Source organism: Podarcis cretensis (genome assembly GCF_951804945.1).
Source record: "Podarcis cretensis genome assembly, chromosome: 8".
NCBI lineage: Eukaryota > Metazoa > Chordata > Lepidosauria > Squamata > Lacertidae > Podarcis > Podarcis cretensis.
This window is the reverse complement of record NC_137177.1, coordinates 33,331,355-33,357,789: the sequence shown is the minus strand read 5'-3', so window position 1 is coordinate 33,357,789 and position 26,435 is coordinate 33,331,355. Positions and strand designations below refer to the sequence as shown.

At 43.7% G+C, this 26,435-nt stretch overlaps 1 protein-coding gene across 3 annotated transcripts in view; it reads right to left on the bottom strand.

The window, feature by feature from the left end:
* Positions 1-976: 976 nt before the first annotated feature.
* NFYC (nuclear transcription factor Y subunit gamma) overlaps positions 977-26,435 on the bottom strand; it is a 53,607-nt gene continuing 28,148 nt past the window's right edge. For all 3 annotated transcript variants that reach the window (XM_079988029.1, XM_079988028.1, XM_079988030.1), the window contains exons 2-10: positions 24,764-24,876; positions 19,610-19,681; positions 18,227-18,340; positions 16,362-16,457; positions 8,751-8,924; positions 7,522-7,680; positions 4,353-4,460; positions 2,849-2,908; positions 977-1,992 (exon numbers count right to left, since the gene is read on the bottom strand). In XM_079988029.1, the coding sequence (XP_079844155.1) occupies positions 1,876-1,992; positions 2,849-2,908; positions 4,353-4,460; positions 7,522-7,680; positions 8,751-8,924; positions 16,362-16,457; positions 18,227-18,340; positions 19,610-19,681; positions 24,764-24,868 (1,005 nt within the window). In that variant the 5' untranslated portion in view covers positions 24,869-24,876 and the 3' untranslated portion in view covers positions 977-1,875. The remainder of the gene's footprint in view (positions 1,993-2,848; positions 2,909-4,352; positions 4,461-7,521; positions 7,681-8,750; positions 8,925-16,361; positions 16,458-18,226; positions 18,341-19,609; positions 19,682-24,763; positions 24,877-26,435) is intronic.

Sequence of the window (26,435 nt, the reverse complement as noted above, 5' to 3'; positions counted from 1 at the left end):
GGCTCCCTCTGGACTAGCCAGATGCCCACAAAGACAATGTTAATCGTGAAAGACTTTGCTTTCTTGACTTGTGTCCCCGCCCCCCCCCCCGAACTGGAGACCGTGAGGGGGAAACCACCACTGTCATCCTAACTTTGGAGTAGCACCATCTCAGAGATGCTTTGAGGTGTGGTTTCAATTTTGAAATGAAAAGTGAAGGTTTTCACAACTACGCCATGCAGAGGGGGGAGACATACCATCCAGAATGTTACAACCAAGGAAGATCTAATTTCAGCTCTCTGCTAAACCGTAATCCCAGCTGTGCGATCATGGCACAATCACCAACACCCAGCCTAACCCAGCCTTCCCCACTGCTCTCTCTGTGTTTTGAACTATAACTCCCATGCCCGACATTGGCAATGCTGGCAATCACAATCCAGAACATCTGGAGGGCAGTAGGTTGGGGAGTGATGACCCAACCAATTCCAGAATGAAGTCTGCTATATACAGCTCAGTTTCTCCAGGGAGGGATGCCTGGATACAAATGTGTTAATAGCCACAAAGCAATGTCTGCCTGTACTGACAAAACCAACTCCAGCCTACTTCGCACTCTTGAGAAATGCCATCAAGTTTACTCATTTTGAATTCCTTTCCTAATAATACTGAACTTGGGTGCTGAATTGTACCAGTCAGGTAGGCAATCTCAGCATTCTTGGGGGAAGGGGAACCACGAAGTTTGTGGGGAACAGGAACACTATGGCAGATATCAGCCTTCCTTTTAGGGCAAGGCCAAGCCTTCCAGTGTTGTAGGACAGGGCAGCAACCTTGCCTCAAGCAGTGGATTCTAGGGCAGCCTTGAAATTCAATAGATTTGTCACTTTACCACTACAGGGGAAGATGCCAGTTATATCTTCTGCCACTGGGCCCAAGTTGTCTTGGACCATCCAGTGGGGGCTGTTGGGCTGCTGATTTGAGAGAAGACACACGGCTCTTGAACTATCATAGAAAACAAGTTTATTGCATTTCATGCAGCTTTATTTTACACATGCATTGACTGAGACTTCATACAGTTAACCAATAACTCATATCTGCATCCAAACCGAAAGTATTTCAAAAAAATAGTTCAAGGCCAATGTTAAAGCCTATGGGGCAGCTTTCCCCAATGTGATTCCCCACCCCCAATGCCCTATCAGCCCCAGCCAGTTGTAGTCCAGAACATCTGGAGGGTGCCACACATTGGGGAAAGCTGCCTTCAAAAACAGGTTTAATACAGAATTGCTGGGGCTGGTTTACTCCCCTCCCTGCCCCCTCCCTCAGAAGCTGAAGTTAACAATACTTAGATCTGGGACATTAAAAAAACGAGAAACCTTTCACACACATACACCCACACGCGGGCTCTCACACTTCCTGACTGAAATATGAAGATGGGGATATGTCCAGCTTATGCAGCCAACGCAGGGTTGTTGCAGGATGAAAGTCCTGGAAGATGAAGTTTACTGGACAGGGAAGTGGGAGGGACAAGGAAAAGATGCTGCACCAATGAAGAAACAGGGAAACAGATACACTGCTTTTGACTGAGCCCTATAAAAATTCATCAGTTATATACAAAGCAGAATTGCTGAGCAATGTAGAATTTGCCATTTTCTTTTAAAAAAAGAAAAGAAAAAGAAAAATATTGCAACATTGTCAGTTTGTGGGGTTTCCTTGTCTGCCACCAGATTGAAGCAGTTCATAGAATACAACGTAGATTGCTGCCCTTGGCAGGTTTATATCAAATGCAGATATATATTGGGGAATGGATGGAGGAGAAGAGCTGAAGAGGGCCTCTGGTTGGCAGTACAGCAATCAAGATGGTGTATCTTCCATAACATCTCACAGCCCTCTGGCTGAACCAACTCAGTCTCCTGTAACTTGTGGGGCCTGTCCATCTGTTGTCTGATTGGTGGACTGGATGAACATGGGCTGGGTGATGTCCTGGCCGGCAGGCATGGTCACTTGCTGGATCTGGTAGAGCTGTTGGAAGAGAACAAGCAAAGAGACCCACTGAGGTTCCCTCTTCAATGGATACATTCAAATACAGAATCGCAGCATCTTGGAACAACCATTACATAGGCAAAAGTGAGACCCACTATGCCAGGTCAAGCAGTTTAATAAACACACTGCTGATGCAGCGTACCCCACACCATGGTCATGTATGATACTCAAGGAGTCCCTACTTCAATGAAAGTGAAGAATTAACACAGCCACTTACATCCCTAACAACATCATTGCTCATCCCAAAGGCCCAGCTAGTCCAGCATCCTGTTCTCACAGTGGCCATCTAGTTGCCCATTATGGGGAACCTGCCAGAAGGACCAGACCGCAACAGCCCTCTTCCCACTTGTGATTCTCAGCAATTGGTACTGAGAACTATTGCCTCTACAGTTTCCCTTTCTCCTACTGTAAGTTTGAAATAATCAAATGGAGACACAGACTTAACTTTGCAGAAGCCATGAACTTCCCAAGCTTTTCATTTTTTTAATGAAAATAAGAGGCAGGAAGATGGCCAGATAGGAGCTAGAGAAGACTCACCTCCTTCTGAACTACATCAAGGTGTTCTAATGTCAGAGCCCCCCTGGATCAGCCCAATGACCCATCTAGTCTAGTTCTCAGTGGACAACAATATGCTTATAAGAAGCCCTCAAGCAGGAACTGAGCACATCAGCATACTTCCCACTTCTGATTCCAAGCAACTAACATTTAGAGGCATACTGCCTCCAACTGTGGAGGGAGAACATAGTAGCATCATGGCTAGTAGCCACTGATAGCCTTGTCTGATCCTCTTTTAATCCAACTCAATGGCTGTCACCATGGGTTCTGAAGTTCATACCTGTCCGTCTGTAAACTGGCTGAATTGCTGCTGTCCCTGCTGAACCTCCGTCTGTGCAATCTACAAAATAGATGATTGATTTATTGACATTTGCAGCCGCACCATGTAAAAACAAAAAAGGAGGTCAGAGCCCACTTGCCTTAACTGCACCCCCACACAGAGAGACCATTTTAATTTTAAAGACATGCTTGCCCCACCAGGCGGCTCTTCTCTTCGGCTGGTATCAGAGCCCTTTGGTTCACAAATCTACCTCCTTGCCCCCATTTAACAGAACAAGGCAAAAAGAAAGGATTAGAATTATTCTATGGAAGTATCTTCAACATACAAAAACACAGCAATTTGCAAAACAAATTTTCTTCATCAGAGAGATTAGAGAGAATAAAACCACATACGCCTAGAGGAAGGGTGAGGACAAAAGGATGATTGAGGCTGCTTTGTTATGCATGCTAGATTTTCAGATTATTTTGCTCGTGTGAATTATTTGACCAAAAAATGCCATGGTGCCTATTGAGATTGGATGGATGGATGTATTTCACAGGAGGAAGTGGTAGAGACACCTGGGGGGTGGAAGTGATATTGAAAGCCTCAAGACAAGCCTTTGATATAGGCCAGGCATAGGCAAACTCGGCCCTGCAGGTGTTTTGGGACTACAACTCCCATGATACCTAGTTAACAGGGCCAGTGGCCAGGGATGATGGGAACTGTAGTCACAAAACATCTGTAGGGCCAAGTTTGCCTATGCCTGCTATAGGCCATTCACACAGCCAGCTGAGAGAAGGAAACTGCGTGCATGGAGTAGGAGGGGAAATGCATGTTTTTTAAAAAACTGAATGTGTTGCTAGGCTGTACCTAAAGATGCATCCCAGACCTGAAAGAGCAGGAATACTGTTATATAGGACGTAAAAGTAAAGGATGCTTTTAACGAATGTATTAACAGTGGCTAAAAATGGTTCTTGCAAAGTACTGGAAATCAGATATGGTGACTGAACAGAAATAATGGCTGTGTTAAATCTGGCAGGTGGCCAGAACAGAAAAGCTGACCTATACAAGAAAGGTGGGAGTGGGAAGAAAAGGGAAGGAATAGCATTTAGCTGAATTTGCCAAACACTGAAGAAGGCCTGTGCCAAACAACAGCCAGGTATTTGTATTCCAGCATGTGTTCCAGGACAGGTTGTATCTTTTGTATCTTGTAGTTTTCTCTGATGCATGACAGGTATTTCCTGAAAGTGCACGTTAACTGCAATTTGTTTTCTGGGAGTTGTCTTTTGATGGAAATTCTGGAGATCAAGCCTCAGGACCTTGATTGAAAACTGAAGGGGTGGGGTAGGTCCAAAACAGGTTTCCGTACTTTTTAAAATGGAAAAAGGCAGGCAGCAGAAAAAAGACCAAGGAAACTACTGCCACTCCCTTGCCTGAGTGACCAAGTTCAGGAAAATCCACTTCTTTTCAACGGACTAGGTACATTTTAACAGCTATTAACAAGCCACTGGACCTCAGTTTATACCTGTTGTGTGTTGGCTGCAAGTGTCTGGATTTGGCCCTGGACCACCTGGGCACCAGAAACGGGCTGAGTTAAGCGGATATACTGCAGCTGACCGGCGTTGAGATGTACCTAGAAACAGTAGGAGATGGCACATAGTTGGTAACCTAAAACATGCAGGCTTTACACCCTTGTTTCCGAAAGAGAGAGAGATACTACACAGGGAGGGTTAAATAAAGCCAGGGCTGAAATGTGACCACATGTCCCCCTTTTACATTATCCCCCTCGACAGCAAAACAATAGGAGCATGAAAGGAATCAGGCAGAAATATAGGTATCCACATGTTGCTCTTCAGTGAAGGGGAACATGCAACCTAGCATTTCTGATTGAGCTATAAGCTACCATGTTATGTTCTGAATTATTACTATTACCTATGTCAGTAATTGTATACAAAAAAGTCTCAAAGCAACTTAACAATAAAAAATACAAAAACATAAAGATAAATTAAGAGCCTTAAAAAAAAAAAATCAACGTACAACACTATAAGGAGGGTAATTCTTACCCCACTACCCTAAAAGATGAGCACCTCAGTATAGGCTACTTGACTACCAAAGGTCTGGGCAAATGGAAATATTAGCCTTGCACCTACAAACTGACTGTCATAGGGCCAGTTGTGTTTTTCCGGGGACAGCATTCCAAATAGTCAACTTTCTGTCCTTTAACATTAGACACTTGTGTACTATATGCATGGAACCCCCCCTTTTTTAGGAGCAGGTGGGAGAAGATCTTCAGACAGAGAAAGTGTTTTAATACCTGTCACTGATGCCCAAACTATTTGGAGCAGAAACTATGAAGCTTGCAGTTTGCCCCCTTGCCGATTTCTCCATGATGAAATATTTTTCTCTAAAGGTCATCACCCTGTTACAGGCAAAGTGTAGCCCCCTGTAGCAGATATACTCTATGTGAGCACAGGCACCTCTGTGCATTTGTCTTTCAGCAACGAAATTTGCCTTCAGGGGAAAACCCTGTTTGCCACGAAAGGCCCCTAGTTAGATTTTAACCATAAGAGCTAACTCTGAAATGGACAAGGCAGACTTTCAGGGGTTTAACTATTATCCTACTGCTCACAACCAGAAAGCTTTTGTCACAGAGTTAAAGTTAAATCCCATTGCCTCAAGCTGTTTTGAGGTGCACCTGCAAAACCTTTTCCTAAGGTGGGCTGGGTATAGTTTGCAAACACTTTGCAGCACACACAGAGACTCTACATAACACTTGAACAGTTTATTGTTTAAAAGCATTCATATATCTTTTCATGTTGTTTTAAGGATTGCAACCCATCCTGGTTGTACAAAGCAGATAAATGAAGATTTCAGCGCTGAATGCAGCTTTGGTAACAGAAGTTGCAAGACGATGTGATCTTTGACTTAAGAGCACTGAATATATATAGTGGTACCTCGGGTTAAGTACTTAATTTGTTCCAGAGGTCCATACTTAACCTGAAACTGTTCTTAACCTGAAGCACCACTTTAGCTAATATGCCTCCTGCTGCCGCTGCGCCGCCGGAGCAAGATTTCTGTTCTCATCCTGAAGCAAAGTTCTTAACCTGAAGCACTATTTCTGGGTTAGCGGAGTCTGTAACCTGAAGCATATGTAACCCGAGGTACCACTGTATTGTCAAAGTGTGCTGTGCAGAACATACAAATGACAGCCAATCCTAGCCATAGGGCTTGCAGCCTATGCGACAGTGAACAAGATGTGTGCAAAATGGATGTGTGGATATGTGTGAGAGACAAGGAGTTGGCTTGGTGGAAAGAAGGGAAGGCTGTCAGAGGCATAAGGCATGCTCAAAAATTTAATGAATTCAGCCCCCCCCCCCCCAAAAAAAAATTACTTTCAGAGCCTCACAACCCTCTGGCAGCCAAGCACGCAGTATACTTTCACTTATCTACATGAATGTATGCAATCAGCTGCTGTATATAAGGATCTGTTGACTGAGATATGACGCCAACAGTGGCATCAGAAGAGCACGACCATGGCTCATCCAAGTCCTCTTCTTTAACCCATTCCACCAAGTGAAAGAAGCAGGAAGGGAATGAGCTCACTGGAGCCAGGAGCTCCCACCTGTACCTCACCCATCTCTGTATCTTTCATGCTAAGCACAACTGCTCTGGTGGCAAAAAGTCTCTGGCTCTGCCTGCTGGAGGATCCTCTCTCACTCCCTGAAACTCTGGACCCTTCCTCCCAGTATTATGCACAGTTTTAGAGCCACTGGCGTAAGTCAGCAAGAGAGGAAGAAATGGAGACAGAAGAAATTTAGAAGAGGAGCATGAATAAGAAAAAGGAGGACGTTTAGGCATAAGGTAGACTGCTGTGCAATGAATGGAAGGACCTTGAAGCTCACACAGAAGAGAAACAGTATGGATTTGAGAGTCAAGTGTCCAGAAAGCACTCCAATATGTGCTGGTGGCAAGGATGACACCCCCCCCCCGCCACCGCCGCATGCTGTGCAAATGCTGTGCAAATGGAAAGCTATCATGTCAGGGTGTCAGGCTCTATCCTAATCTTCTTCCTGATTAGTTGGCTTTTACAGAAAATTGTGGTTTATGACAAAAGAGTTATAATTATTTCAGCAATTATTTGCAACATGCAAACACTTAGCTGGATTACAGAAGTGTTCAGACTTGAGAGCACTGTACCACATATGCTTTTTCTGAACTTCTGAAATGATGGCAGGAAGGAGGGGTACAGATGGTTTGCGAGTGTGTGTGGGTTGGTGGGTATTTGAAAGTGCAGCACAGCAGATGGCAGAAGTGGGAGAAACACACAGAAGGGAGCTACTGGGTTCTTTATTGTAGCACAATGTTCTTTAACCTTGGGGCCCCAGATATTGTTGGACTACAACTCCCATAATCTCTGAGCAATGGCTAAGTTGGCTGAGGAGCTGCAGTCCAACAGCTTCTGGAAACCCAAAGTTGAAGACTGAAGCCCACTCAAAGCAGTGATGGGTGCTGAGCAGACAGAAGTAAACACAAGTCCCTAACACAGTGCCATTTCTGCCTTCTGAGTTGTCTTAAAAGCAGGATATCATCGTCAACAACAACAACAGCCTTCAGAGAGAAGACCCTCTCGAGAACAAGGGTCACAAGAGGACAGCCTGAGTACAAAGAATAAGATTAGTCGGATGCCTCCTTACCGGTATTTGCTGAATTTCTCCAGTATTGGTGATGATCTGCTGCATGACCTGCATGGTCTGCCCAGTCCCACTCTGTGCTGGCTGAGCCTGCCCCTGTGGCTGAGCCTGGACAATCTGAACCTGCTGCCCTTCTCCGACCTGCATAGTCACAGGGGTGGTCTGAAAGAACAGAGCACAAGAGAAGCATCCTGAGCCTTGAGGTATCCCAAATATACCTGAAGCCTGGCTGGTTCCCTGCAACAGCCAGACTGAAAAGAAAGAGAAAAACCCCCCACAGACCCTCAACTTTTTCCAAGCAATGACCCAATCTGCCAGAATTTCTCTGCTGACTACCTTCAAGGAAATGCAATGGATAAGATTCTGATTTACACATTTTGTGGTAAAAACAATCCGAAAGCAGAAGTGACTACTACCTCCACTCCCAGAGGAAAGTGAAAGTTGGTTAGAATCAGGACACATCTATGCAGCTCAGTTGCTTTCTACCTGAAAAAAAGACTGCATTTTTAGGTGTTGCTATTGTTAAAACTATTATTGGTCCAAAACCCCATGTCAATGTACTTCAAGACATCTGCCAGTCCATAATCTAAGGTGCCCAACTTAAGCTTCTCCACTAGTCTTAGTACTTCCAAAGAACTGTCCATTCAGCAGCCAAAGGATCTTGCCACGTTTCTGGGTGACTCACCAGAGTTCTGGCATTTTTCACTAGGAAGTGGAATGAGCTGCGGTATTATCTAGGACATTTGTGGTTTCTGCTGCTGTCAGAGCTAGGGAAATTCAGGCCCAGGGACCAAATATGGTCCTCCAGACCAGGACTTTTTTCAAGCAGAAACTCATTGGAACTCAGTTCCAGCACCTCTCAGGTGGGCGCCACTGCCATTTTAAGAAAACAAGAGGTGTTCATGGTGAGTTCCGGCACCTCTTTTTCTAGAAAAATAGCACTGCTCCAGACCTTTCCATCTGGCCCTCAGAACTCTCCCTTTGTTACGCCCATTTGCTGACCACATCCCTTGTTAGCTGTGCTGTGTCCTCCTTGGGCACTTTCGCCTGGCTGGAATTTATCACTTAACTGTGATAATGCCTCTTGCTTGCCTGTATGGAGGATGGAAAGGGGTGCGTGTGGTGAAGCCGATTTCGCATGGCCAGAACGTACCAAGGTAAGTCACACACATGGCACTCTTCAGCCCACCTCTAACGCAGAGCACAAGCCCTCTGGAATGCCATTTACCAACCTGCCCTTGCTGAGGCTGTGCTATGATGATCTGCCCTGGCTGGATGGTCGTGGTGGACGTGGTCGTCTGCTGCCCTTGCTGCTGCCCCTGCACCTGGACAGCTGCAGGCTGCTGAGCAAGTGTGAAGTAGTACTGGACAGGCTCTGCCGGGGTCACAGCCTGGCGCACCTCCTCCTGTGCCAAAGGAAAAAAAGGGGATGAAAAAGCAGATTTCATCAGTTGAAGTCCTCTTTGTGATATCCAGTACAGCAGCATGTACAGTGCTTTGGAATGGGATGTTCAGATCCTAAGTAATGTGCAGCAAGTCTATGCCTACTGACCTGAAAATGATGGGCTTCAATGGACTCAGATAACAATGCCTGTCTCTCCACTGTCAGAAACCTTATGGTGTGCGTCCCCCAATTTTTTTATTGATTTTATTTTATTGATTTTTTGTTATATGCAAAAACATGACACCAAAACAAACAAACCCAGATACCTTATCTTTGATTGGTTTTGTGCATCTATCAGCCACTTTGCTCAGCATTCAGTCCTGCTTTCTGCCCAAGCACATTGTAATTTGAATTATTTAAAGGAAGCCACAAGAGGTTAATGTGTGCTGCATACATGGGACATCCCTCAAAGGTTTGGTCTTAGCAGAAAGTAGGCCAAAAACACCTGGAGGGCAGAGTTTCAGGAAGCCTGTCCTAGAAGGTCACTACAAGCAGTGGAGAAAATGGCAGTCCTCTAGCTGAAAATCTAGGGTGCTACAGCCAGTAGAATGGTGACCTGGAAACAGGAACACCAGGGTTCAAATCGTTGCTCATCTATGAAGTTCATTGGGCAAATCCTGCCTTGCTCTCTCTCCATCTAATCTACCTAGGTATGGGTGAAATGGGACAACCTCTCATATGCCACTCTGAGCTTCCTGAAGCAAGGGTGGGGTGCTAAATGAACTCCAGAAGGAGAAAAATTGCTCCCATTCTGAGTTCTCCAAGGTGGATTTGGAGAGCAGAAATACTTCCTTGATCATAACCACTGCAGGCTGGATGAAAACTTCTCTGTAACTCAAATGTCTGAGTGTGTATGGTGTAGGTGGGTGGGTTGCCCTTTCCGGAAGCATGTGGCCAAGAAAATTATTTGTACCATCTGGACTAGTGTTGCTGTCCCCTGCAGATATGGGCAGCGTTGGGTAATAAACAGCGTAACCTTTGGGCAGGAAGCTTTCATAGACTGTTTTTGGGCCCCTATCAAAGCTGTGAGTTAATAATAATGAATTATGGTGATAATCTAGGGCTCAAAACCTGGTTCGGGTGTGTGTGTGTGTGTGTGTGTGTGTGTGTGTGTGTGTGTAAGAACAGCATTCTCTTCCCCACTTTGAATCAGCCTGTAAGAGATGATTTGGAAGTAGAAGATGAAGATGTTTGAAGATGAACAATCCATGGCAGAAGGCGTAAACAACCTTCTCCCAGCCACCACAAAGTCACAGCTGAGAGTGTAGGATGTTTACACATGCTGCTGCATGGGAAATTCTGGTTCTATGTAGAGCACACGCCACAAACTGCTTGCAAATCAGTTTATTTTGACTTCCTTTCTATCCTTGAAGGTCAAGAAAGAAACAGGGTATGGACACTTGTCACCTTTCAATTGCCAACTTGAGTGGCAGTTCTGCAAAGCTGTTACACAACTACCTTCTGGTTCAATGGCAGCGCACCAAACATCCAGTTCCTAGTACACAGACATGCATATGAAGCTGAAAAGTCTGTAAGTTAGTTACAAGATCCCAAAGTATGTTGAAATCCCTTTTTGGGAGTGTTGGTTGCATCTGAGGGTTAGAAGTCATTCATTACTCTTTTTCGTTCAGCCACAGTTGGCTTCAATGTGCTCTCCCGCCTCCCCAAAATGGAGTAAATTATCTCTATGTAGGAAAAAGGAAGGTGTGAAGATATCCTCACCTTCCAGTGTTCAAAACTGTAGATCCTGTGGGTTATTCTGGCTAACTTTACATCTTATGCTTATCAGAGACAAACAGGTTACACAAAGCAATTATCCTCATACATAATGGGGGGAGGGCGGAAATAGTTCAAGTACAACTTTCATTGTTTCTGAAACATTTTTGAATGCCCCGTGATTGGATTTTAATGACTTGTGCTCCTGAACGGCTGTCACAGTCATCCAGCTCTCCCGCCAGTAGTCTTGTAGATTAGTGGAGGCCAAGAGACAAGACCGCCAAGAATGGCTGGAATGGATTCCATCAACATAATGTAAGGATCTCTTGTGTAAACTTATTGGTCTGTCCCACTCTGTAGATCCAGGGTGGATTGCTTTAAGGGGAGGAAAAATCTCTTTACAACGCAAGTAATGGATAATGCTTTGCCAGAAGAATGCATGCCTGCAACCCACCCAGCCCCGCTTTTGTCTGAAGGACACACTAGATATCAACCCCAAATAATGCTGTTAAACAAAACTATGGTACAGCCATATTTGGAATACTGTGTGCAATTCTGGTCACCTCATCTCAAGGGTAGAGTTGGACGGGATTAAAAAAAATAAAAACAAGAATGATCAAAGGGCCAGAGCAACTCTGAGTATGAGGGAAAGTAACAGTATTGGGCCTTTTTTTAATTTAGAGAAAAGGCGAGTAAGAGGTGACATGATAGAAGTTTATAAAATTATGCATGGCATGGGGAAGGTGGATCAAGAAAAGCTCTTTCCCCTCTCATATAATACTAGGACCTGTCAACATCCAATGAAGCTGAATGTTGGAAGATTCAGGACCGACAAAAGAAAGCACTTCTTCATGCAGCACATGGTTTAACTACAGAATTCAATTAAACTATGTCCTCATGTTCTTAAACAGCAAGTGTCAGAACCATTCCTGTTTTCCCTGCTGTGCCATATAGCACTAGAGGGCTGAGGAGCAGGGTTGGTGGTCAGTCCCAAAACTAGGCAAGTTTTAGCTATACAGTAAGAGTTGGGGGCTGAAGGGTGAAAAAGCTAAAGATCCATTTTCTTTTCCTACAGCAACCCTGTATAGTAAAGGGAGGGAAGTCTTTTTTATAACCCAAGGGTAAACATCTCCCTAACCCTAATCCCACCTCCTCCTCCAGGATCATGACTATAAACTGCTAAGATCTTGAGCAGGTCAATTACCTCTTCTTCCCACACACCTAGTTTCTTCTCCCTCCCCTTCTAATGACACCAGCTTTTATTACATGGTGAAAGCTCTTGTGAGGCTGTTTTGGTTGTGTATTTTATAAAACGAAACAAAAAATCTTTTAATTTGCAAACTTATGTACCAAGAGAGCTCACCAAATATGTACAAACCACTATCTTACTTCTAGGTGGTCCTGGTTTGCTTTCAAACCAATGACAAACACGAGGTGGTTAAGTGCCTAGTAGATAGGCTGAAAACAAGCATCTCCCAGCAGGATGTGGCCCAACTCAAACTGGGGTAGATGTAAAGCCATTTCTGCTTGGAACACTGCAAAATATTAACTAGGAATGCAAGCTATTAAGATGCTGAGGGTGGCTTCATTCTAGACAAAATCTCCATGGAATCTGAAGTGTTGCAATCCTTGGATCGCAATAGGGAGAAAGAGCTGCAGCTTTCCCCACACTTGGCCTCCTGAGGCACCTAACTTACTCTATGTTTGCAGTGAAGGCTCAGCTGAAACAAAGTCTGCTTTGGGATTCACCTGGGAAAGACAGGAAGTAGAAAAATCTTCAGAGTGTTGCAGCCCAACCAGCTAGAACCGGGGCTGCTGATTAAGCTAGCGTTTGTCTGATGCTCAGCAGCTTCCTTGGAATCTCTCTGCAGCTAAGCAAGCTCACCCTCCCACCACACCTGCTTTCTTTATGGATAGAAAACCAAGGGCTGCCCTGCAATCTGGCAGCTGGCTGAGTGGAAGCAAGGCCTTTGGTCCAGACTGCCTGTCCGGCATTTCCAGTTATGTTTCCAACATGCACATTCTCCCCGGCACACTGAGATATTGGAACTGAATTTGGTATGTGCTGTGGACCACAAGTTCCAGGGTTCAGAAGTGACTGCCAATTCTTACGTACCCAAAACGACACAGTCACAAAGCAAGAGGGAAGGTATCAGTAGGGTACCTTGTGGTTTGCATAAGAACAAAAAATCTTTTGGAAAAAGAATTACCAAAACAGCCCAATGAGAACATCTGGAAATGGTGCCCCTGCTGGAGTTATCAATTGTGCTGGAGATAATATCCATCATATTCTGAAGTGCGGGTAGAGGGGATTTTAAAATCACGGAAAGCAGGTGATAGTTCCAGTATTACTGTATGTTTATTCTATAGCAGCTTTCAAAATTCCAGACATATACATGCTGTACTAGCAGTAATGGAATTTAGAAACAGGCACTCCCTGTGGTTGTCAGATGACAGAAACAGAGGCTGCTGTATTGATGAGAGATTGAATTTCAAAGACAGCAGACCGTCCTTACAGCAATCCTGGAGAGTCAGCTTCCTCAGAGCTGAGGAATCAAGGCTATCTTAAGCTTCCAAGTAAAAGCTTAGATAATCTTGGAGCTCCCCAGTGACAGCATTGCCCAAATAGGAAGCTTTCCTATTTTCCCAAATAGGAAGCTTTCCCTTCTGCAGTGACTAAAGGCAGATTCTCACACACTCCATATCAAGCCCGTTTGTGTGCCTGCAACCAAGAAGTACCAGATTCAATGGACCACATTCTCTTAGATTGTCCTTTACATAGCAGACCTCGCCAACTGATGCTGAGTAAAATGTTGGATTTCCAGCCCACAACTACGAGATGAAATCAAACGAGGCAGATCAGGACAAAGATACCACCGCTCTAGTAGCTTCCTTTTTAGCCACAATTTTACCCGAAAGGGTTCCCAACGAACCATCCCCTTGGGAAACAGACTGGGTGTAGCAGAACATCTAAGTACACGCGACCACAGTGTGACATGATAGAAGTTTATGTGACCCTATAACCCTTGACAGCTTCACCCTTGTCCTTTTAATTATCCCAGTGATTTGAAATGTTTTATATTGTGATGTATTTTATATTGTGAGGTATTTGATTTGATTTGGAAGCAGCTGGCCCCAGAATCTCCCTGGATCCAAGGTGTTTAACAGAAAGGAACAGCATTTTGCATCCCTGAAGGAGAAAGCTAAATTGTGATTTGTTGCATTCCTGCAAGGGGAAATTAGCAACTGCCATCTATTAACTCCACTTGAACTGCACATTAACATTCCCACACAGTAAATAAGCTTGCAGAAGACCATCAGCTTGATGTTCTCCAGATGTTTGGACTCCAACTCCCATCAGTCCCAGTTAACACAGCCAGTGGTCAAGGATGATGGGAGTTGCAGCCCAGCAACCAATTCCCCACTCCTGAATAAAGGGTTGTTGACAACATTGCTATTAAGAATACTTATCTGGTTCATGTAACCCAGCCTAATTATGTGTAGCTTCATTTGCTTCAGCCTTTCCTTTCCTTTCCTTTCCTCCACTCCTGTTGCCTCCTGAACTGTCAAAATTTAGTTTATAATTTCTGCGGAGCCAGGGACCTGTCTTTTTTGCTCATGAAACTGCAAATGTCCCATGTAAAGTGATGGCTACATTACTGCAAACTTCTCTCTGAATGTCTTCCAAAGACATTGTTTCTGCTATAAGACAGGCCTTCAGCAATTCAGCAACAGTGGAATACAAAAACAGTGGGATACAAAAATACAAAACGCTCTTAGTATTCAATTAAGTAAAATTATATAGCAACATCTGTACAGAAATACAAGTCTATTTATGAGTAAAGAAAGATGGTAACATAGTTGTAGGCGTTAGAGAATGAATACACACCCACACACACACCATAAATATATATGGTTTAATGTAAAGCTGTGACCTAAGTGTTGATCCTTAACCTACTCTAACACTGCAGTTGCCTCCAACCCCCAATGTCACCTCACAGTGACTCTTCAATACAAACCTGTTATATGTTTCAGGAGAACTGCAGCAGCCTGCCGCTGTAAACATCCGACTGAAAGCCCCTTCAAGCACCATACAGCTTCCAGTCAAGGATGTTTACAGGAGCAACAACTGCCGAGAAAGATTCGGGATGTGACGTTCCTGGGGTGGCTCAATCCTTGTGGCAGGGAGGACATGGGCCCTCGATGTGGCCTGGGCTGGTGCTCTGTACGGCTTCTTGGAGGAACTGGAGTCTTCTGGAAGACGGTGGTTCTTCTAAATTAGGAAGTCCATGTTTGAACTATTTGACCAGCACACTTACAAGGTGTTTTGACCAGTCAGATGTCAGCACCTTAATGAAAGTTCCAGATGGCTGTGAGGAGAGTGTCATAAACCTGTATGTATCCAGTCTTTAAGCACCTGGCATAAACTGAGGGCATTGTGCACAGGTTATTGCTTATATAATGGGAGCCTGCTGTGCAGCTAATCCAAGTGCCCAATTGTGCATCTGTGGAAGGGTGCATGTGTGTGTGCTCAGCACTTCAAATCAACACTCATGCTGCTTTTCACAATTTTTAAAACATTCAATTATCCTTCTCAAAAGGCACCAGCAATACCATTTGTCACTCCAACAAGACAGAAAAGGTAAGGGTTTTGAGAATAAGCCTCATTTAATATAGGCTGGCAGTCTAACTATACCCAGTTTAAATATATATGCAAAAAGTAGAGTGTTGAAGCTGAGTGAATAGCTCTTTCCCACCCCCACTAAAGGAGAAGATGTGAACTCTGGCGGCCATGCAGGTCAGCTGAACTTTGTTCATATATAACAGTCTAAAATCCGGTTCTGTATGACATCCACTGTCTGGATCTTGTGTCTTACCCATTCATTCAAGTCATTATCCCTATTTCTTCCCCCAACCCTTTGTGCATCACCAGGTATCTGCCTGTCCCAAAGGCATGTTCCAAGGGCAATGTTTCAGGTGTACTCAGTATTTTGTGCCTGGTCTTCCAGAGCCTCTGTCTGACCATGGAGCTTGGCCACTCAGGAGAGAGGGCAGCAATGGCTCTACTGGAAGTTGCTTCCACTGCGCCATTCGGATCCCCAGACCAAGCTCACCTACAGATTGCCAATTGTCCCAAATCTCCCCAACCTGAGGATGCTACATCAGCACTGATTGCAAGATGGTCTGATGGGCTCTAAATGGTAGATAACGGAGGCTGGAGAATTTTGAGGGTGGTAAATGCTGCTCATGCAAGACCTCAGCTGTCTAACATGTAATGCTCTTGTTGTTTAAAACTGATTTTCTTTATGCAGTTGTATCAATTGTTTTTATATCTGTAATTGTTTTATATAGGTTATATTGTAAATCACTTCAGGTGCTGCGTAGGAAGAAATTCATAAATGAAATAAAATCACCATCATCTCATCAACATCACAAGAGATTTGAATATGTGCCCTGATGTTTTGGGGGGCAAACAGAGCTAGTTAAGAATCAATGCAATGCTTCCAGACTAGTTACATCTTGATCCTAGGCAAGCACTTTTGTCTGTTGTATGGTGATCCTGGGGAAAGGAATTAGCACAGGCAAAAAATACTAGCAAACCATCCCCCCCCCCCCCGCCCCACTCTGCCCAAATCTTTAGAGACCACAAACAAAAACAGGGCACAGACAGGTTCACTCTCACCTGGCGCTTGGGAGGTTTAAGTTCATCCCTCGGAACAATGTCAATGAGAAAGTCAAACTGATCAAACTTAGTGATGGCCATGGCAATGTCGTTTCTCTGCAACAAGGAGAAAGTGGTGGTTACATTAAGCTTTGCCCACCTGTACACTGCTGGAATCGACCGGGCTCAGATTAACAAGCAATAGCACCTCATAGATGTTAGAGTAGCCTTTCTCAATCTTGGGTCTCCAGATGCTGTTGGACTACAACTCCCATCAACCCTAACAAGCCGGACAAGTGGTCAGTGAAGATTAGAGTTGTACTTCAACAACATCTTGGGATCCAAGGTTGAGAAAGGCTGCATTAGAGATACTTGGCAATGAAGAAGCGAATCCTTAGCAGTGGGAAGCTATCAGAAGATCTGGAAGGAAAGGTTATTCTCAAACTTCAGAGCCTTGTGGAAAGTCAATCAATATGGGATATCCTGAATGTTGCTAGTTTACTCAACCCAAGGACACATGCACTGCTTATTTAATATTATGTGGATGTGATTCAAAATTTAGATTTAGATTAGATTTATTATTTGTACCCCGCCCATCTGGCTGGGTTTCCCCAAACACTCTGGGCGGCTTCCATAGAAACCAAAAAACACTAAAATATCACACATTAAAAACTTCCCTGAACAGGGCTGCCTTAAGGTGTCTTCTGAATATCAGGTAGTTGTTTATCGCTTTGACATCTGATGGGAGGGCGTTCCACAGGGCGGGCGCCACTACCGAGAAGGCCCTCTGCCTGGTTCCCTGTAGCTTTGCTTCTCGCAATGAGGGAACCGCCAGAAGGCCCTCGGCGCTGGACCTCAGCGTCCGGGCAGAAAATCCACTTACAGATACTCTACATCAGCTGGTTAAGGTCACAAGTCTTGTATGCTTCACACAAAGGAGCAACATCATTTAGTACTACCAGCCAACTACCTTATAATGAGTTGTGGGTGGTCCACTTGCCCATAACTGACCCTCAAATTGGGTGGAGAATTCTGGATCCTGAGATCTGATCATGGAACTTTCAGCATCATGTCTATTTTGGTCCTTAGTGCAGCTTGCAAGAAATCCATGATTATTATATTGGATTACTACTAGAATTCAGCCCCATGCATTTTGCTCAGGAACCTCTAGAAAGGTGAACCACTATTGCAGCCAACCAACTGCAAGCAGAAGCAGAGGAGCACTTCAGAAAGGGGACTTCCCCCCTCCCAGAAGTTAGGGATTCTTTTTGCCTTCAAATTGTTTCCAAGTATCAAACCAGTGTGGCCACCAACGACAAAAGTCTGAGCTGCGCTTCTAAAGGCAATGACATTGGTGAGGTTGAACAGAGCAGCCTTTGCCAACCTGGTGCCCTCCAGATGTTTTGGACTACAACTCCCATCAGTCCCGCCAGCCCTGCTGCTGTAGTAATCTGAAACATTTGGAGGTGAAAGGTGAGATGGAGGTTCGACAGAAGTTCTCAGGACACACATGTACTGAACACAGAGGCCAGAACTTTACATTACTAGCCACCTCACATATGCAGACACCTCAGGGCCACTTTCTCCTCGCAACTCTATCCTCACCCATTAGCACCATGGGGTTCTGACATATATCTTCAAAGGAAACAAAGTCTGGAAGGGTTAAGTTCCTAAATGCTGCTTCTCCATTGCAAACTGCCTCCTCCTCCTCCTCCTGACACCACTCTGCAGCAAAGGTGCTGTAACTTGGTTTTGCATGCCCAAGTCAAATAGCTCCAGTCTACTCTCCATTCCACTCCCCTGCCCCAGCCCCTACTGGAGAAATATTCAGAGAGCAGAAGAGCCATGGCACTTTTAAGGTAGCTGAGAAATAAGTCTTCCATTACCTGTAAGGTCCTGCGCTTGTTGTCCTCTGTGTGTATCCAGGCCCGTAGTGTCAGTTCTGTGATGAATATCTGAGCAGCCTTGGCAAACAGAACAGGCGCCTCTGCACTGATCATCTAATAAGGAAAGGGTGCATTTACTCTGACTATAGAAAAACATAACTAGATGCTAAAGTCTGTCCCCACACACCCTTAAGTCTTGCTGCTCAGACTCCAGAAAGAGGACTTCCTCATGTACAGGAAAGAGATGTCAAATCATTTTTGTATTTGTATCATGCTCTACTCGAAGTGGCACATGGGAGTTACATGTAAAAGCACCTCATGGCCTCTTCAACCGAAGTTGATGCAAGGTCTCAAGGCCAGCAATGTCACAGCAAGTGATAATATATCTACAGAAGAAGGGGGAGTTAGGTCTCTGTGTTCTTTCTCTAGTGCGGGGGGGGGGGGGGGAGTGTACTTGTGTTGGTCACCCTTGTAGTTTAAGAGCGGATATGACAATTCCCCAAGTCATCTGCAGAACAGACAAACTTCCTCTCTCAAACAGGAAATGTCTCCTTTCACACTGTCAGCTTCAGTGCAACCCTCACCGCTTCCAAATACAGTAAAAATAAAACTGTCAGTCAAAGAAGTATTAGCCAATCATGAGTTTACTCAGTTAAAATTGCTTATAAATAAAACATTCTGAAGTAAAAAAAAAATATCATTTAAGACACAAACACAACTACATGCACAATGCCAGAAGAGGTATTTTATCTTCTGTTTATTGAACCTTATTTAGCTAATATGGAGTCTACAGACAGGGGTTCAGAACTTCCATAGCTTCTCCTGATCCAAAAGACCAGGAGAAAGAGAGCTGTGTATTATCTGCATACTGATGACTCTGCAAATCCCCAGATGACCTCGACCACCAGTTTCATATAGATGTGAAAAAGCAAGGACAAGGAGGACAAGCTCAAATGCCATGGGGTCAAGCAGGAATCCCTCAGTGCTATGTTCTGAAATTAATCCTGCAGATATGAGTGGACCCACCAAAATCACTGAGTCTCCCAACCAACAGAACCAATCCAGCAAGATAACTATAGTAAATGGTATCAGAAGGTATTGAGAGATCAAGAATAAACTAAGCAGGAGTAAACTCCCGGCTCTTTCCTGACAGAGGCCATATTTCAGGGTGACCAAGGTTGTCTCTTTGCCAAATTCGGGCTTTAATCTGGACTGAAATGGGTCTGGATAATCCAGAATATCCAATAGTGCCTGGAGTTGGCTTTGTTACCAATTTGGGAAGAGGTATCCAGCAGGGATATATTTTTTTAATATTAAATGTGCTCAGAACAAATTTATTGACTTGCAAATGTCAAAAGTCAACATTTTTGACAGGAATTTTACCTTTACATCTTCATCTAGTTTCATGATCTTCTTTATGCGTGCCAATGGAAGTTCCTGAACTCTGAAATCTTTCTGCAGAGATCAACAGAGAAGACGAGACTTTGTATCACTCTGGTACACACAATTCAGTATAGAAAAGGACATTCAAAGGCATCTACTACTAAAAAAATTAGCTAACACAAGCTGGCTTACAAACATATTGTACAGGAGATTGTCTATTTTTCCTTTAGGCAGGCTTTTTCAACCTGGTGCCCTCCAGATGTTTTGGGCTACTACTGTACTGGCTGGGGATGGTGGGAGTTGCAGTCTAAAACGTCTGGAGGGCACCAGGTTGAAAAGGCTGCCCTGAGGGAGGACAAATGTGGTCACTTAACATTTGGAGCTGCTTCTGCTCCCCTTCATTAGAGTGCCATTGCTATGGTTATGCAAGTGACCCACAGATCTGAAAAGGACAGTTTGGTTTCTGTAATAAAATCAAAATCTCCACAGGGATTGTCAGGAAAGGCACCTGACAATTACCCAATTCAAAAAAGCAGAAACAAAACAGGCTTAGCAGCAGCGATGTCAACTCTTAGTTATCCTAAAAATGAATCATGCTCTAATAAATTATGTTCTGTTATCTCCCCACCCCCAAGGTCAGAGTGGACAGGCATTTCTAAAGTTCAAGGGAAAATTTCTATAGCTTCAGGGTCACTAAAAAAGCACAAAAGAGATTCTGATTTATCTTCCAGCTGTTGTGACTGCTTATGAAGAGATGTTTCTAAGCAGAACCTCACCAGTCGATCTTAACAAGCATTGGGATTAAGATCCAACTCCTGTCCTCTGAAGTGGGCCTAGAATCTAAAAGGTCAGTACAGCTGCTACTGTATGTAGTATAGACACCCATGATTCTGCACCTTTCACAAGTGATGGCTTTTCACACCCGTTGAAACTTCAAGATCATTTGAGAGGAACAGCCATCAAGTAAGCAGTCTGTGAAAAGAACTGAGTGGCAGGAGACCTCTTGACCTGGATGGACATTTATCTGCACTGTTCTTGGATTCAACTGTCAACAAACAAAGCAAACACTGGTTCCAGAGAGAAAGAAGCTCCCAGATGCTTAGATCATACACACTGGCACCATCAGCATACAGGTGACACTGCACACCAAAGCTCAGGAAGATCTTGCCCAGCAGCTTCTTGCAGATGTTGAAATTACAGAGGTAGAGGTGACAATGTGAAACTTTGAGGAACTCAGCATATTGGTAGCCGTGATGTACAACAGGCTGCATTCTGAGAGAAATTAGCACAGTAGTATGCTAGCTGCATGAGAATTATGTTGGCCTACTTCAGTAGGTTGTTAAAGGATGACCAAAATAATATGGGAAACACTTGGGAAAGTGCATTGCAAAAACTTTGTGTTACCATAATCTCCACTGTCTCCTACAAATAATGGAATTAACACCTTGTGGTTAATTCCAAATAATGGAATTAACACCATGTCAAATACAGCCAAGAGGTTTAGGACAGTGGTTGCCCAAATGTATTTCAAGAAACACCAGGATTCCTTGGAACATCAACAAACATTCTTCAGTTAAAAGAGTAGACACGTTTCTCTGAAAACAGCTGCTTCCCTGCAACACAAGGTGTGCTCCAGGATAGAGTGCTCAGCTGATGTGAGAGGCAACATGCCATGTGAAGTTAAGGATGTCTCAGAAGCATCCACAACTTGCAGGCTAATGTGAAGGGTTTTTTCCTACAGTCAAGTCAATGTGTAAGTAGTCTCCTTAAGCTAGAAAAATATGGGAGAAAGAAAGAAAGAAAGAAAGAAAGAAAGAAAGAAAGAAAGAAAGTTTTTCTTCTACTGATCTTTCAGAACAGCCAAGAGGGATACCATCAGTAAGAGTTGTATCCAACTCAATTTGACTCAGTAGTCACACTGAAATTAAAGGACTGAACACTGTCATTTTCACGTATTTAAATGGGTCTACTCTGAGCAGGACGAGAATGAAATACAAACTAATGCCTCTGTCTCACACCCAGACCAGGCATATGACTGAAGTGGGACTTGGGCCCATTGATTTCATTGGATACATATAGCCCAACAACAGACACTGAGGTCACATCAAACAGCAGCAGAATCTGAACATTTTGTACACCCGCCAATTGCACAGTACAGGCAAATCAAGACCTCTATTTGCATAGAGGAACATTTAGTGGACTGGCTGTACAAGACGTAATTTCAGCAATGATTATAAACAGAGTATAGCTGTAGAGGGTTTTTTTGTAATTATCTTTCTTCCACAGTCCCTATTAAAATTTCCACTCAGGCAGAAGGGTTATAGCTTGACATTCAATGTTTTGTTCATTCACAGTGTAATAAATTGACTCACGTGTCCAGAGTACTAAAAAACCCAAAAAAACCCGCACCAAAAAACTGCCCCTTTTTGGAAAGCTGCAGAAGACTTTTTACCACTGAGCTGAAATCTCAGACTTGCAGCTCCTACATGTCAGAGCTATGTTTACTAAAGGAACATAATTAATTCTGATTTTTATGCATCAATATCTTTCCACTGGCCTCCAAAAAGGCAGCTCTAAGCATCAGATCCAAATGGGAAATTTATCTTTAGCAAGCTGGTTCCAAGGTGGGCTCTAGGGTTTATTTACAATTATATCAAGACTCTAATACTGATTAATCTCTAAGGTAAATTCTTCAACAAACAGGTCCAAACTTCTTCATAAATTTGTTGATTTAAAAAGAAGTGGGAGCAAGGTCTAAAAGGTATTGTACTCCTGACTGGGAATCTAAGTATAGTTTTTACTTATCAGATTTGTAGAAGGAGGCATGTTAACTAACCATTCAAATTTAGATTTTTCTCAGAGATGTGTATGTTTCTGCAATTGATTATTTATGATGTGTCTTAATTTAAAATATTCAAAAAATTGAGAATTATATCCAATTTTTCTAACGTGGTGGCGATGCAGGTCTCTAAAGGCGTCTTATTCATCTGTGAATCAACTATGTTACGAGTTTAGTTCCTTCACAAATTTATAAAAGGCACTGGACCTCAGGCCAATAAGCCATATGAAAACCTTTCTGAATGCAAGAGTCCTGTTTGGTCCATCAACTGCAGCATGGAGATGCTCTAGAAAAGCCCTTCAGATTGTGCCCTCCTAACTGGTATTCAAAAGCTCACTGCCTCTCACCTTGGCGATTTCATTTGACCATCATGATTAACAGGCACTAAAAAACCTAACCTCTGCAAATTTGCCTACTCCTCTTTTCCAAGATTCCTCTGAACATACATCACACCACTGAGCTTCTATTAGAGAGATGTGATTTGTGAGGGCATGGGCCCTATGTATTTTCAGTGATCCCACACATATTGTGAAGCAGCCTCCCAAGAGAGACCTCTTCATTACTCGAAGTCTTCCAGAAAGCAAAGACCTTATTATTTGTAAATGCTTTTACCGTCTGATTTTAACAGGCTGATTTATTCCGGCATTTAAGCCTGTGTGTTGCCACATTTAGTATTTATTGTAGCTAAAAATGACTAATATTTAGTTCTATGTATTTTCCTCATTTCAAATTTGCCACCTTGAGCTTTTTTTTTTTTTAAATGGGAAGGTGCTCGATAAATTAAAAACCGAAATAAATAAAATGTAAGAAAATCACATCCGCTAGCTAAAGATATGAATGTCCATGCTTAGTGTGGGTGGCAATCAGATGACAACTCCACCTAAGTGAGGCATCTACAACAGGCACAATCACTTCTGTGGGACTACAGGTAGCATGAAGGAATGGTGAATGACGGAAAACTGTACAGAAGACCAGATACTTGCCATCCACCTCAGCTGCACGACCCTACCCACCCACAAAGGCAAACAATACGTTTTCTGACCTGAACATATGTGTCTCTTGTAGTTCTATGGCAGGGGTCAGCAAACTACAGCCCCTGGGCAGGATCAGGCCTACCTGAGTCCTAAATCCAGCCCGCGCTGCGAAGTCAGAACCTGCAACTCCCGGTGATGGCAATGAGAGGAAGAGGCCGAGCAGCGGCGGCTCTGCCAATCAAGCACTGCACCTGGTTTACCTCAGCGGCATTTGATTGGCAGAGCCACTGCCGCTTGGCTTCTTCCTCCCGCCGCTGCCGCCCTGGTGCTCCTGTGGGCCAGAGAGCGGAGCAGACGAGCTCGCTCTGCCTACCCGCTTCACGAGAAGCGGCGGCAGTGGTGGTGGCGGCAGCCCCTGGGAAGGTAAGAGCAGCGCCTTCTTTCTCTAGGTGGGGAGGAAGCCCTTTGCTGAATGAGGCAGGTGGCAAACCAAGAAGGTGGCTTGCACTGTGCACAGGAATTATAGTCCAGCCCTCCACAAGGTCTGAGGGACAGTGGACCGGCCCCCTGCGGAAAACGTTTGCTGACCCCTGTTCTATGGGTAGGCATGGGGCTACGTTATGTTACTGGACACACACAAAACACTGCATTTCTTTGTGTTCTGTTCAATAAGAGAACTGAGCAAATCATACTCCTGGAAAGGCAAATATTACAGACTTGCCCCTACACAGAATCCAACTCTACAGATGTGGTCCCTTGTAGAATTTTCTCTGTACTGCAAAGCTTCGCAAAAAGGCAACACAGGAAGCAACTGTCTCTTGTGAAAGGGATGCTGCATGGAAGATGGAACAAATTTGTTTTCTCCTGCTCCAGAGGGTAGGACCCAAACCAATAGCTTCAAGTCACAGGAAAGGAGGTTCTGACTAAACATCAGGAAGAACTTTCTGAAAGTAAGAGCTGTTTGACAGTGGAGCAGTCTCCCATGAGAGGTGGTAGCCTCTCCTCCATTTTTAAGCAGAGGTTGGATGACCACCTGTCATGGATGCTTAGTTGACATTCTTGCATTGCCGGGGGTTGGACTAGATGACCCTCGGGATCTCTTCTAACTCTACAGTTCTATGGCCCCCTGCTTGTATTGCTGAGTTTATTGGAGGTAAGAAGGACACAGTTACAAAAAAAATCAGAAATTCAATCTCCCCACCCCCACCCCGCCTGAGAAGGCAGCATAATAATCAGCAATCCCTTGTAGATGAAACTAATCTGGTGGACAATAACTCCTCCTCAATAATGCTGCAAATATCACATGAAAGTTCTGATTATTGTTTTTATGGAATAACTTACCACTGTTAGATTTCGAATCTCCTCCATGACCCGAGGCCAAAAAGACTGAAGGCACTGCTGGGCATCACTGTTGCCTCCTGAGCCAAAGCCCCCATCTGTGGACATTTTGGAAGCTAGAAAGAAATTAAGAGACGTGTTAGAAGAAGAACTGCCTTGAGGACCTGCAGAGTTCACATTTCAAAGGTCCTCAGATGGCTTTGGGACATGAAGAGCAAATGCAAAGCCTGCAGTGTTATCCAATAATCTGAGGGTACTTCCCACAATTCTCCTTCATTACTAAAATTTTCTTAAGAGTTTTGAGAAGACATAAAGGACTTCTCCACAGATTCTATTCTTATATACAGTACTTTTCAGAAAGATCTTACATTTTACATTTGTGACCAAGCAGTGTACTTTTGGGAGTTTATTAACCCACATGATTCTTCTGATTCCTTCAGATTAGGAATGATTGTTCTGGCTGGGGCTGATGGGAGTTTTAGTTAGCAGTATCTGAAGGGTTGGAGAAGGCTACATTAGACCTTTTCTGCCATAGCACCTACATTGTAAAACAGTCTCCCCAAAAGCCTACATTCCACTATTTTAATTCAGATATTTTTGTACACCAAGGCTGCAATCTCAGTACAGTACTCATACACATGTATTAAATTCTACTGAGCCCTGTGGGTCTTTTGTCAGAGCAAATATGTCAGAAAAATAAATAACTAGATTGTTTGGCATTTAAGTTAACATTTCTTGGCTTGCAGACACTTGTTACGGTTGTATATTGTTATGCTTTTTCAATGTTGTTGTCGATTTAACATTTTTGATGGTAAATTTACTGCTTTGTATGATGCTTTTTGAAAAAGTTTATAAATGATATATATGAACTTCAGATCACCTTAGCTTAGGTCTGGGTGGGAGGAAAAGGTTTCCAATTCATTGATGACCTTGAGAAATATTGCCTTTTGGTAGCACGATGCCTTTTGATAGCACGATGGCCACAGAAACAGAAGACATTCCTAAATGTAAAATGAGAATACACTTCACATTCTAGCTAGGAAACAAGTGTTTCCTAGCATTATCCCTTCAAAGACCTTTAACAAAATGGATGCAAAGAGGTGGCACATTTCTCCTAACTTCCTAAGGCACAGAATTCTTTGGAATGGCAGTCTGGTAGGAACTTGAAGCTCCATAACTGTACTGCTCATAAGGTAAGTACTTCCTCACCTACAACAGTTATGTCAGAAGGGAAGAAGAAAACAACAATTAAAAGGGGGAAATACAGAAATCAGCACTTTTTCAGAACAAATTGAGACCCAGCCTCACAGCCACTAGGCAGAGCCTGCCTATCAGTGAGACTGAAGAGCCCTCCTGAGAAGCCAATCTTCAGCTGGCCCTGCCTCCTGTTTAGATGGAAGAGAATATCCCAAAGGAGAAGATATATCTCTCTTGCCTTCACGTGAGAAGTGATAAGAAACTCCAGGAGGAAATTGTATACTAGTTTTTTACAGGGGACAAAAGCCTGGGTTGGCCAGAGAAAATTTAAGTTTGTAAGTAAGTAAGAAAATTTAAGAATAGTCAGAAGATAATTCCACAGCTGGTTTTTTTGAAATTACTGTGTTAAATATACCTTCCTAAGTTTGCACAGAGGGGAGAAGAAAACCAGAGATTGTTTTTATTCAGACTTTTAAAG